This window comes from Camellia sinensis, chromosome 15 (assembly GCF_055761805.1).
Source record: "Camellia sinensis isolate YWXY chromosome 15, ASM5576180v1, whole genome shotgun sequence".
Taxonomy (NCBI): Eukaryota; Viridiplantae; Streptophyta; class Magnoliopsida; order Ericales; family Theaceae; genus Camellia; species Camellia sinensis.
Window position 1 is genome coordinate 17478353 of NC_138975.1, and position 13458 is coordinate 17491810.

The following is a 13458-nucleotide window of genomic DNA, read 5'->3' on the forward strand; positions in this document are numbered from 1 at the left end:
CCCTCCTTGAACCTTGGACATAACTAGCTGACCCCATGAGATCCAATGGATGCCTTTGTTGTCTAGGTCTCCTCCCCACCAAAAATTACTTATGTAGGAATTGAGTTTTGCACAGAATTGTTTAGGAAAGGCAAAACACGCCATGACATAGGATGGGATAGCTTGAACGATAGCTTTAATTAGAATTTCTCTGCCAGCTTGTGATAATAATTTTTGTTTCCACCCCTGAAGCTTGGAGATGACTTTCTCAATTATGAACTCAAAAGCTGCTGTTTTAGACCGTCCCCAGAAAGAAGGCAAGCCCAAATACTTCGCATGGGGGGAAGAAATTTTGAAGCCAGAGAGAGCACAGATAGAATCACAAACAACCGGGGCAACATTCGGCGAAAACTGCACACTGGATTTATTAAAATTGACCTTCTGACCCGAAGCCTCACAGTACACCCTCAAGAGATCCAGAATTTTTTGACATTCCGTGTCTTCAGCTTTCAAGAAAAACAACATATCATCGGCGAAGAACAAGTGCGTTATGGTAGGGCACGACCATGTAATCTTGAAACCAGAAATCTCTCTATGTCGCAAACTCTGAGAAATAAACTTGGAAAAAACATCAGCCACAATAATGAAAAGATATGGGGAGAGAGGATCGCCTTGGCGGAGACCCCGCGATGGAACAAATGAGGCCCTTTTCTCTCCATTGGCAAAAATAGAGAAGCTAACCGTGGAAACATATTCCATGACCCAATTAACCCACTTCGAATCAAAGCCCATTTTCCTCAAAACCATGGCCAGGAAATCCCATTTAATTATGTCATAAGACTTATCAAAATCAATCTTGATGGCCATCTGCCCAACTGACCCCGATTTACGAAGTTTGAGTGAATGAAAAGCTTCATGAGCTACTATGACATTATCCTGGATGAGTCGCCCGGATACGAAGGCTGATTAGTTAAGGGAAATCAAAATCTTCAAAATTCCTTTGAGGCAATTAGTAAGGATTTTGGTAATAGTCTTAAGAATGAAGTTACATAAACTGATGGGTCGAAATTGCGATAAAGTACTAGGATTACTGACCTTAGGAATCAAAACCAAGTTGGTTTGATTGAGTTCTCTGAGTAGAAAGCCACCAGTGAAGAAACTGCGCACCGCGGTACAAACAGACCCCCCCACTTCATCCCAGTAATTCTGATAGAAAAATCCAGGGAAACCATCTGGCCCCGGGGCTTTAAAAGCCCCCAATTGAAAAGCTGCCAATTTAATTTCCTCATCACAGATTGGGCGAGTCAAGTTACGATTCATCTCCGTAGAAACACGAGATCCACGACAGACAAAGCTGCAGAATAGTCCCTACTGCCAGTGCTAGTGAACAAGGATGAAAAATAGTCCAAGAAATGCTGGTTGATTTCCGAGTCTGAGCTCAGCCAAATCCCGTCTGCATTTTGTATTCAAAGAATTTGGTTCCTTTGACGACGTTGAATCAAAGATGCATGGAAAAAACTCGAATTTCTGTCCCCAAAATTGAGCCAGCGTACACGAGAACACTAATGGAGGAACATCTCTTCCCTAGATAACACGATCTCAAGGGCAGATTTTAGCTGGTCTTGAAGCTGGAAATTCTCATCAGAACTAGGTTGCGCTTGAAGAGTAGCTAACTGTGATTTGATCATCGCAATCTGAATTTTATTATTGCCAAAATTTTCCTTACTCCACACTTTCAACCCTTCCCGACATGCTGTAAGCTTCCTAACCAATCGGAACATAGGAGAACCCACAACAGGACTATCTCAATTTTTACGAATGATTTCCCCACAATCTGGGCTAGTTGACCACATGGTCTCAAATTTGAACATCCGCGGAACTCTTTTAAGAGGAAGAGTGCAGTTTAGCATAAGAGGGCAATGGTCAGACCCAACCTGAATGTCATGGAAAACCTGGGCACACGGATACAAGGTTCTCCAGTCCGCTGTAGCTACCGCACGGTCTAGCCTCTCCCGGATTAAGGCTTCCACGTTGATTATTAGACCAAGTAAAGGGGGGACCATTGAACTCCAAATCCATAAGAGCACAACCTGAAAGTAACTCAAGAAAAGCATGGATTTGAGTCATTCTACAAACTGCACCTCCTTCTTTTTCTGTACGAGCACCAATTTCATTAAAATCGCCTATGCACAATCCTGGGTAGTGACTATCAGACATTAATCTATGAAACTGAACCCAAAAACTTCTCCGAACCGACCTTTGCGAAGGAGCATGAAGAAAATTAGCGACCCAACTGATAGGGGCAGTTGGCGAGGTAATTACACCGCGGATCAAATAGGAAGATTTAAACCGAATATCCAGCTCAATGTCGTCAGTCCACCATACAGCCAAACCTCCCGAAGTGCCTACTTGGTCAACATAGGAAGAATGAGAGGACCGTAACCGCCTTATGATATTGTCCAAACTCGATGACATATTTTTCGTCTCCATAAGAAACACCATTTGAGGACGATGGGTTGCGACCAACCCTCGGAGGATCTGGACTGTCAGGGTTCGCCCTAACCCCTGACGGTTCCAGCTAATGATCAGCATGGAGGTCGTGGCTGTTGAGGGCTAGCCACCAAAGCCATTCATTCAACTCATGATTTTCGGTAGAAATTGAACTGGGTATTGAGAGCAATCTTCAAGATCAGAGGGGAGAGAGGGTGCTTGAGATAAAGTGGAGAATTGCTCCGGCGTTGAGTGTAGATCTGCCACCACTTCGACATCAACAAGATTTTCCTGCCCCAACTTACCTCTACCCCGAACACTCTTCGCACATTTCCTTCGATGATTGAGGTTTGCAGACGGGAGCGGCTGCGAAAAGACGGGAGAGACTGTGAGAGTTTGAACTGGAATATTTGTAAGGGCCCCTTTGAGCAGCTTAGGACTTCTCTCTGGGAGCTCCTCCTCCGTTGAAGCCTTACGTTTGATGGACAAATAATTGAACAAAGTTGACATATATTCATCCACAGCGATAATCTTTAAAACTCGCCGAGTTGGGCTTGAGGTTGGGCTAATTTCTTCTATACTAATTGGGCTAGGAGAGCAGCTGGGAGAAGTCGGTATGGGACCTGAAATTATTCTACAGTCTATCGGTTCTGTGACAAAGTATTGGGACGTAGAAGGAACTGATGGCCCCATCAAGTTCTTCACTGAGCCCAAAGCCTTGTGGCCCGCATGCCCCAGGCCCAAACCGCTCTTTCCAGGGCCACCCATAGAGTTCAAAGAGTCCACACTTTCTTTACTCAAGCTCATAGTTGGAGTGGCATGTTGATTGGTATTATCCCTCCCCTGGTCTCTGACCTCCACAAAACCCACTACGTGGGTAGTACACTGTTCCAAGGATTCTGTGCCACTACTCCGGTCAGGGCTCAGACTGGTACGATGTGTACCTTGCCCTCGCAGCACGGGCTCACGCGCCGGCACCGGTTCTGGTTCAGGCCATTAGGACTGTGGCGGATGCAGGATTTTCCTAACCCTTGTTTCCAGCTCATCCACTTGCTTCTTGTAGTGCTCCATCGGCAAACCAGTTCTCCTAGGAATGCTAGTTCTCAGTTCCGGTCCATAACCAGACCTCTTGCCGGTTTCCCTTGTGACAACCTTACAAACATTCCGGTCATGACCAATTCTGCCACAGTCGAAACAGAAATCAGAGAGCTTCTCAATCTTGAAGGAAACCCAATGATTCTGGGTGCCATTCGGAGATTGTCTACTGCTTGGAAGATAGAATCCCCGAGGTAGTGGTTTAGAGATATCCAGTTCGACCCTTATCCGAAGAAAATTCTGGGTAAAGTAAAAGGCCCTCACAGTGAGCCTCAACTCTGATAAGCCGCCCTACTTTCCGCGCAATGGTTTCGTCATTAGCCTTAGTCATCTTCTCCAAAGGGAGACCATGCACTTACATCCAGAATGGACACCAAGTGAACACCATTTCTGACACTGGAGTTCCTCTTTCCATGGGTTAGAGAATAAGGAGGTGACCCATAATGGACCAAGGAGCCTCTTGAAGAACCCATCGGCGGTCCTCAGCATCCTCAAAAGTGAATAAGAACAAGTTATCATTCCACGGGGAAATCGAGAAAGAGGCCCTCGCCTTCCAAGCCCCATGTAAAATGGAGGAAACTGCTTGTTTGTTAAGTTGCTTGGAGGCCAGAACCTTGCCTATCAAACACCAGTGAGAGACATCTTCGGTGATGTCAGGCCCATCCTCAAGTTGAATGAAATCCAAAGTATCATCCGTCAAATCCGATGATGAGGCCATTAGAAACCTCGACTTCCAAAAGTTACTCTTATAGTTCTACTAGACTTCCTTATAGTGGGAGGCAATGGATCTCTTGTTCTCATCTATGCTGCTGGGTTGTTTTTCTCTGGCCACTCTGGTTCTTGGGTTGGACGACAAATCAGGTTTGGCAATTTCAACCCTGAATTATGGGTTTTTATTTTTACTTTTATCATTTCATTTAATTTCTACTGGCATACCACTCGTGCTATATACGAGATAAAATAATATATTATTTAACAAAAATATAATAATTATATTTAATTTTTTTATATTTTGTAAAATAAAAGTTAAATAGAAGTTAGTCAATTGAGATTTTCTTAATTATTCAAAATAAAAAAAATTAGTGTGAGATATTAATCATAAAGCTTCTCACTAAAAATCTCATTTTACTTATATAAATAGAAGTATAAGATTCACTTTATGTAAATGAAACAATTTACTTTTTTCTTCTTTTCTCAATGTGAGATAATAAAATAAAAGTTAAATGAAGCCGGCCAATTAAAATTTTCTTAATTGTTTAAAAGTTAACAATTGTTTAGGCGAGAAGTTTATTTCGAATCAAGCAATCTTAGCCGTTAATCTTTAATTAGGTCAATCTTTAATTTATTTCGAATCAAAAAAATTTAACTAATATATTTTGATAAAACCGCTAAAATCGCAGTTAAACTAGCGAATCAGTCAAACTAAAAACGGTTCACCCTATCGGCTAGGTCAAAGGACCAGCCAACTTATATAAAAACTAATTAAATAAAAATTTTAAATTTTATTTTAATTTTAAAATTTAAACTGTCTTGAATTGAAACATACACAACACTAAAATATTAAATGGGAGCATAATGTTTTTATAGTAAAACAACTCATTTTTCATCTTTTTCCTGATGTGGGATTGTAAAATAAAAGTTAACAGTTGTTTAGACAGGAAGTTCATTTCTAATTAAGCAATCTCAGTCGTTCAATTTTTAATAAGGTCAATCTTAGTTTATTCCAAATTAAACAAATCTAATATATTTTGATAAAACAACTAAAACTGTGGCTAAACCAGTAAATCAGTCAAACCGAAAACGATTCAGCTTAATCGGCTTAGTCAAAAGATTAACCAATTTACAACAAAATTAATTAATTAAAACTTTTAAATTTTATTTTAAAATTTAAACCATTTTGAACTGAAACATGCACAATACTATAATATTAAATGAGAGTATAATATTCACTTTATATAAATGAAATAACTCACTTTTTATTTCTTTTCTCGATGTGGGATTGTAATTATTTTAAAGTTAAATATTATGAAAGTTTCAAAATCTCATTCAAAATTATTTTTAAAATCAAAACGTCTATGTGGAATTGTAAAATAAAAATTAAATGGAAGCTAACCAATGGAGATTTTCTTAATTGTTTAAAATTAAGAAAATAAAAATAAAAATTGTATTGATTGTAGGACTTCTCACCAAAAATTTTCTTTTGTTTATATAAATGAGAGTATAAGATTCACTTTATATAAGTGAAATAATTCTTTTTTATTTTTTATTTTTCCGATGTGGGATTATAAAATAAAAGTTAAATGGAAGCTACCCAATGTGAATTTTCTTAATTGTTTAAAATTAAGAAATTTCAATAATTTATATAAATTGGAGCATAAGATTCACTTTATGTAAATGAAATAATTCACTTTTTCTTTTTTTTTTCGATTTGGAATTATAAAATAAAAGGTAAATAGAAGTTAGTCAATGAGAATTTTTTAATTGTTTAAAATTAGAAAAATTCAATAATTTTAGAATGAAGGTTTAGAGCTTCTAGAAGGTTTATCCCTTAAAACTCTTCTTATAAGATTCATTTTATTTTCACTTTTTCTTTCTTTTGTCGATGTGAGATTGTAACACTTTATATAAGTGAAACAACTTACTTTTTTTTTCTCGATATGCGATTGTAATTATTTTAAAATTAAATATTATGAGAGTTTCAAAATCTCATAAAAATTATTTTTAAAATCAAAACTATGTGAGATTGTAAAATAAAAGTTAAATGAAAGCTAGTCAATGGAGATTTTCTTAATTGTTTAAAATTAAGAAAAAAAAAATTAATATGAGATATTGATCATAGGGATTCTCACTAAATATCTCCTTTGCTTATATAAATAGAAGCATAAAATTCATTTTATGTAAGTGAAACAATTCACTTTTTCTTTCTTTTTCCGATGTGGAATTATAAAATAAAAGGTAAATGAAAAAGTCAACGAAAATTTTCTTAATTGTTTAAAATTAAAAAAATTCAATAATTTTAGAATAAGGATTTGAAACTCTTAGAAGGCTTTTCCCTAATAACCCCATTTTATATAGATATAGATTTGAAAATTTGTTCTTTTGTATGGGTGCTTGTTCTCGTGTGTGGGTGTTTGTGATTTGGGTTTCTTTAGTGACCATCTAATGTTTAAAAATATGCTTAACTAGACTGTTTTCTTGTGTGTTTTTGTGATTTGGGTTTCTTTAGTGATCATATAATGTTTGAGAATATGACTAACTAGACTGTTTTCGTGTGTGTTCTTGTTCGTGTGTCAGTTTGTGTGTGTTTGGGATTTGGGTTTCTTTAGTAATCATCTAATGGTTGAGAATGTGCCTAACTAGACTGGTGTCGTTTTTGTACTTGTTCGTGCGTGTGTGTTTGTGAATTGGGCTTCTTTTGTGATAATCTAATGTTTGCGATGACTAACTAGACTGTTTTCGTGTGTGTTCTTGTTGGTGTGGCAGTATCTTCTATATATTTTCATGGCACTGTAGTAAATGTGCCCTCCAAATTTATTTTGGCCCTCTATTTCTTGTCTCTAAGTGAAATCCAAAAGATTTTAACCTTCCATTTTAACTTACTTTACGTTTTGTATTTCGTAGGTACCCTGTACTTTTAAAGAAGTTTATTAAACAACTTGTTTTCCCTTTCCATGTTCCTTTGGAGCAGCTTTAAACCTTTTTTGTAATTCAATTCATTTATTGCATTTTAATTAGTTTAGCAATGTTACAAACTCAAAAAAAAAATACTCAAAAAAAATTTTAGAAAAAAAATCAATGGTTTATATTCATCATAAATGTGATTCACATCTCACTAATTTTAAATTTACATCGCACGATAAAATTCAAAATAAATTTTCATGGTTCATAATATCTTTCTTTTCTCTTTCCTTTACCTATGTCCCTTTTCAGTCTGTCCCTTTTCATTAAGTAACACATCTTGTGAGTCATATGATATTACTTCTTTCATGGTTTATATTTTTTTCATTCATTCATTTGATTTACATTGTTATTACTTCTTTAAATTTCAAGACATATGATATATATATCACCACATTTATTTTAATTTTTTACTTTATTTTCTAATAAATGTCTGTGTATATGTGAGGCATATGATAGAACCCATCATGTCACATGAGAAGTTACATGAAAGTAAATTTTTTTGATAAAGCATTTAAGCAATATATACAGCCCTATTAAATTTTATATTAATTTACCTTTGATTCAAAATTTATTACATATAAAATAGGTCTAACTAATGTGTTTCTGATTTGGATTTCTTTAGTGATCGTGTTTTGTTTTGTTTTTTAGAATGTTCCTAACTTGACCGTTTTCGTGTGTGTGTGTTTGTCACTTGGGTTTCTCTTGTGGTCATCTCATCTTATGTTTGAGAATGTGCGTAACTAGGCAAGATTCTTTAGTTATGGTGATGTTGGGGTTTTATTGCTCTACTCTGTAGTTTGGTAGCTTAAACTAAATGAATAGTTTGACAGGAAGAAATTAAAGTGTACCAAGCATTTTTAACTTGCTTTTAGTTAGTATGAAAGATCACGTGTGGCATTGGAAATAGAAATAGAGATTGATAATTCAATTACTGACAAACACTTGTAAAAAAAATTTATTAGCATCTCCTCAGCTAAAAGGGACTCTCTTTTGTTTAAAAGAAAAAATCTTTATACACTTTGCAAGGGTAAACTATTTCTTAAATTAATGAATTTTAACTCAATTTCCACAAATCTAATTTTAACTCAATTTTCACAAACCCAACAATCTTCCTATTTGACAATATATACATGTGTATGTCTGTCCCTTGGCTGGATTTTTTTGAGATGTTTTGTTAAATGTTAATCCAACTATTATGCTTCAGAGACATATTAAATGCCAAAATTCATCAAAAATATAATTGCAAAAATTTTACCTGCTAAGTAAGTTGCTAACAACCTTTTTTTCTCTTCCTGTTATTGAATTGTGAAAGGTATCATAAGCATAGATTGTGGGATACCAGAAGGCTGCACTGATGAGATTACAAAAATATATTACAGTTCTAATGCACAATTTGTGAACAGTGGAATAAATGGTGATGATACTACTAGTCCCTAATGGACGGGTCGGGTTGATCCACTCCCCCAACACCGTTGACCGGTCGCTTGGCTTGCAAAGATACCTACACAAAAACCCAACGGGAAACAGGAGTCCCTCAGCGAACCCTCCGACGAGCAAGTTAGAAGAGAGAGAGATTAATGGTTTGTAGAGAATAAAGTAACGATGGGGAACTTAACCTTCTTTTTTCCTTAGAAACTTGTTTATATCCTTTGTTCATCATTTCCTTGTACACTCCGACCTATCATGTTGGTCGAAAGTCTATGCTCTAGCTTACTTTGTTCATGGTGAGACCGTTCTGTTCTGATATGAAGGGGTTATCGCATTAAATGCTATAGGGGACCTCATTAATGGCTGATGTGTGGTGCAAAAACTCTGCAGGATCTTTGTCTGCTTACGTGGCTGGTTCTTCTCTTGACAAGTGTTTAGATGCCATTGGTTCTTGATGTAACATTGAGTTCTAGTAATGTTGGGCTTTAGTGTTTGAATCGTGTATTGGGCTTTAAGTGGTGGGTCAAAAGCCTCTATGGACCCACCTATTTCAGTAGTCCCCCATTCCCAAGTGCAGCTTCAGTCCAACGAAGGGAATAATGAAGAAGATGGGGATTGTGTGTGGCCGAGTGAGAGAAAACTGACTGGGAGGAGGGCCAACCGCAAAGGGTGACCGAGCGAGAAGACCGACTGGGAGAAGGACTGACCGCAAAGGGTGACCGAACGAGAAGTCCGACTGGGAGGAGGGCCGACCGCAAAGGGTGACCGAACGAGAGGACTGACGAAGAGGAGGGCCAACTGCAAAGGGTGACCGAACGAGAAGTCCGACTGGGAGGAGGGCCGCCCGCAAAGGGTGACCGAATGAGAGGACCGACTGAGAGGAGGGTCGACCGCAAAGGGTGACCGAATGAGAGGACCGACTGAGAGGAGGGCCGACCGCAAAAGGTGACCGAGTGAGAAGACCGATTGGGAGGAGGAAATGGCGGCGTGCGGGGATCGAGGAGCGGCGGGGTACGTGGTGATGTGAAGTGGAATAAACAGGGAAGGGGAAGAGAGTAGTGGATTGCAGTCGTACACGTGGCATAATCTCGTAAGAAGGGAGGTGATGCATTAGCAGGAAACGAAGGAATAGGCTAATATAGGGCGTTGAAAAGACGGGGGCAGAAGTTTTCGAAAATTTTCAAACTGGCGAAATTGAATCTCGATCCTTGGAATATAGGGAAACTATGGGCATTTGGAGTTATTCGTTTTACTTACCTTGTCACAAAAAACCAACACATCCCAGAGTTGCAATCGTTTGTTTCGTGTGACACACCGCTGCGACACTTTGCGAACTTCCTTTTGATAGCGTCTGAAGTGATACGCAGACACGTAGAAGGGATGGCTTGAGATGAAGTGCCAACTATGAGGCTAGATGCACTGGGGGAGGGCGATGCAGTGGGGTTGGCTGAACAATACAGAATAGAGAGGAGGGAGGAAAGGGGGGCCGGACAAACGGTGCGGGCTCATCCAGCGACGATGATTGTAGCCGCTAGGTCAATTAGCCAAGTGGAACCGAACCACTGGCATACTAAGGCCGACAAATCTACATTCACGGCATAAGAATTGAAGGAGGTACGAAGGAAGTACCAAATTCCGGCGGAGTTAGAGCTAAGGTTGTCCATGTCTAAGAAGAGGGCATCGGACGCACGACCGATGGAATTCACGTTATATGAAGAGGCACTACCGGGGGAAGCTGAGGCTGCCGCTCCCCCAAGTAGTGGTGGACGTATTGAATCGACTTGAGGTGGCACCAAGGCAGCTGATGCCCAACGCATGGAAGATACTAATGGCTTGCGCGGTCGCATGGCCACAGGCGACCAGGGGAGTGGCTATGACGGTAGAGGAATTCTTCTCCTACTACAAGGCCTCCGGTCAGCAAGAAATGTGGGTGACCTTGCAAGCGGTGGCGGGTCGTGGTCTAGTGGCAGGCTTGCCATCTTCGGTGAAGGGGTGGAGGCTGAGATGGTTCTATGTATCGGCGAACGGTGGGAGAGGGGTTTGCACAATGTGGAAAGTCCCGACAAAGTCAGTGGAGCCAAGGCTGGATGCGGAAGCTGAGAATAGGGTAAATATGGTGAAAGAGTAGAGGGAGAAGGAGGAGGCAAAGTGGGATAACCTGATCCAACCTTCAACCCTGTTTGCCTTGAGCCTGGGGCCACAGCCGATGGAGGAGGATCCAGCGCGGGAGGAGTTGGAGGCGAGGAGGAAGGCGGAGGAGGCAGAAGAACAAAGAGCGTTCGCCAAAGTGGACAAATATAAGGAGGCACGGTTGGGGCCTGCACCTAAACTGGTGATGAGGGAGTGGGTCCGACCGCGTCCCAAACCATTAGGAGACAAAGACCTAACCGACTTTGCCCCACTTCCGCCCTTAGTAGACCTGTTGAAGGAGAAGGGCAAACAGGAGATGGAGGCAGTGTTAAAGAAAACGAAGAAAAAGAGGGCGGCGGCAGAAGGAAGTAAGGACGCCTTTGTCTTGAAGAAAATGAAGGAGGGGAGGGTAGAGGAGGCTCCAGAAAGGGAGACTGCCCAAGTGGTGAAAGAAGACATGGGCCCAAGTGCCCAAGTGTTAAAAGAAGACATGGGCCCAAGTGCCCAAGCGGCGGCGACGGTGGGGCCTGTGGTAGAAGTATCACCCAGTCCAGGTGAAGGGAATACTAGGATTAGTAAACCAGAGACGAGCGCTGCGTTGAAAACCGCCATGTACCACGCGTGCGCGTTGGCAGGTTGCTCGACAGAAGAAGGGGGGGAAGCTAGGGTCGCAGCCGACTGCCTCGTTGGAGTGGTGGAGGACACGACTGTGTGGTCGATGGCGCGGTTGACAAAGGTCGACTTCTTGAGAGGGTTTTGCTCGGCCCAGATGGAGGTAGCGACCGTGGCGGCTACCCTGATGAATAAAGCAACGCGTGCGAAGGTGGAGGTAGAGCCGCTGAGGGCCCAGCTGGAAAGGGTGAAGGCACAGCTACAGAACCTAAGGGTTAAGATAGCGACTGGAGGAAGACCGCTCGGAGTGCGTGTGCAAAGGGGCTGGAGTGTGCGCAAAGGGCAAAGAAGATGGAAGTACTTGCGGTGGTGCAGAGCTACTCAGCAGAGCGTACTGGTGCCGAGCTCTTCGTGACCAAATCAGAGCTGGAAGCGAAACGCCACAAGGTGGTATTGCTAGAGTTCGAGCTGGCGGCCGAGAAGAGGAAGCTAGACCTGGTCCAACAAGCCTACACCACTGCCAATTACCAACAATGAAGAACTGCACGACCAGGCAATCAAAGACAAAGAAAAGATAGATGGTTAGATCACAGAGTTGGAGAAGGCCCTGGCAGAAGAGAGGGCCAAGTTAGCATCTGAAAGGGCGACGTACCCCGACTTGTGCATGGCGGAAGTGGAGCAATTCAAGGGGTTCACCGAGTTCCAGATCGCCATTAATGCTGCGGTTGCCAGGAGCATAACGAAGGAGGGGGAATGGGGTGCTAGGCCATCTAGAGTGGCCGCTAGAGGGAGGAGCGAAGAAGAAGTGGGAGGAGTGAAGAAGAAGTGATCCAAAGCTTCCAGTGGTTAGACTTCTAAAAGCACGAGATGAGTCAGTATTGGGACAGTGGCTGGATGAGCTTCAAGTATAAGGCACAAGAGTTGTTCCCAAGTGTGGACTTCAGTCTCGTGAAGGTAGGGGAAGACGACGTTGCCCAAACCCCCTTGGATAAGGGCATTGAAGAAAAAGATCTCGCCTACAGCGAGGGGGAGTGATCTCTGTAACTAAGTCTAAAAATTTTGTTTTTGTTTGTTTGTTTGTTTTTTTTTTTTTACATATAATTTCTGCAATGAATTGTATGAAAGTGTAAGTTGGTTAATAAAACAACGATTTCTCTTACTTATTGTTGTTGTTGTTATTATTATTATTTTTTTATTTGTAAATTTTGAATGGTGAAAATGGCTGAGCAAAATTGGATAAAAAATGGGTGAGAAAATGAGACTTGTAAGTAAATTGTGAAACTTGTAAGTAAATTGTGATGTAAAAATGGAAGAAATGGGCAATCAGGTTAACTTGTATGTTCAAATTTGGGAATATGAAATTTCGTAAGTAAACTATGATGCAAAAAATGTTAAATGGGTGATTAGTAAAAAACGGATGATTATGCTCTGCGGTTTTAACGAAGTTTGGACGAGATTTGGAGGGCTTAGTCTGGCTAAGGTTTTCGTTAACTCAGTCTGGCTGCGCTCTTCGTGCCCAGCCTGGCTGAGGCTTTTAGTTAGCTCAGTCTGGCTGAGCTCTTCATGCTCAGTCTGAGGCTTTTAGTTAACTTAGTCCGACTGAGTTGCTCAGTCTGGCTGAGACTTTGGGTAAAGAGTTGTTATTGAAATGTAACACAAATAATGGAGATGTCAAATTGTTATCATTTAAAGTGCAGCCTGTCGATCACAAGTTTACACCATGTATGGAAAGGGACAAAAATGAACAAGTGTGCAAATCGTCAAAAAGAACAGACAACAATCGATCAATACAAAAATAGGAGACGCCATTTTACTGGAAATAACGCTTCAAGTGCTCGGCGTTCCATAGATGAGGGAGGTCTTTGCCTTTCATATCTTGGAGTCGGTAAGTGCCCAAGCGGGGTCTGGCCTTGACAACGTAAGGTCCTTCTTATTTGGCAGCCAGTTTGCCCTCGGTGGGATTTTTAGTGGCAAGGGTTGCTTTGCACAAGACTAGGTCTCCCACTGCGAACTCTCTCGGTCGGACTTTGCGGTTGTAATGTG

General features: G+C 40.8%; 1 protein-coding gene across 1 annotated transcript; it reads left to right on the forward strand.

Annotated features, from left to right (window-relative positions):
• The first annotated feature begins 3535 nt into the window (after nucleotides 1-3535).
• Nucleotides 3536-12729, forward strand: LOC114315175 (uncharacterized). Its single transcript, XM_028261759.2, has 2 exons — nucleotides 3536-4425; nucleotides 8558-12729. Exon 2 carries the CDS (start codon nucleotides 10880-10882, stop codon nucleotides 11828-11830), a length of 951 nt encoding a protein of 316 aa, XP_028117560.2. The 5' UTR covers nucleotides 3536-4425; nucleotides 8558-10879; the 3' UTR covers nucleotides 11831-12729.
• The last annotated feature ends 729 nt before the right edge of the window (nucleotides 12730-13458 follow it).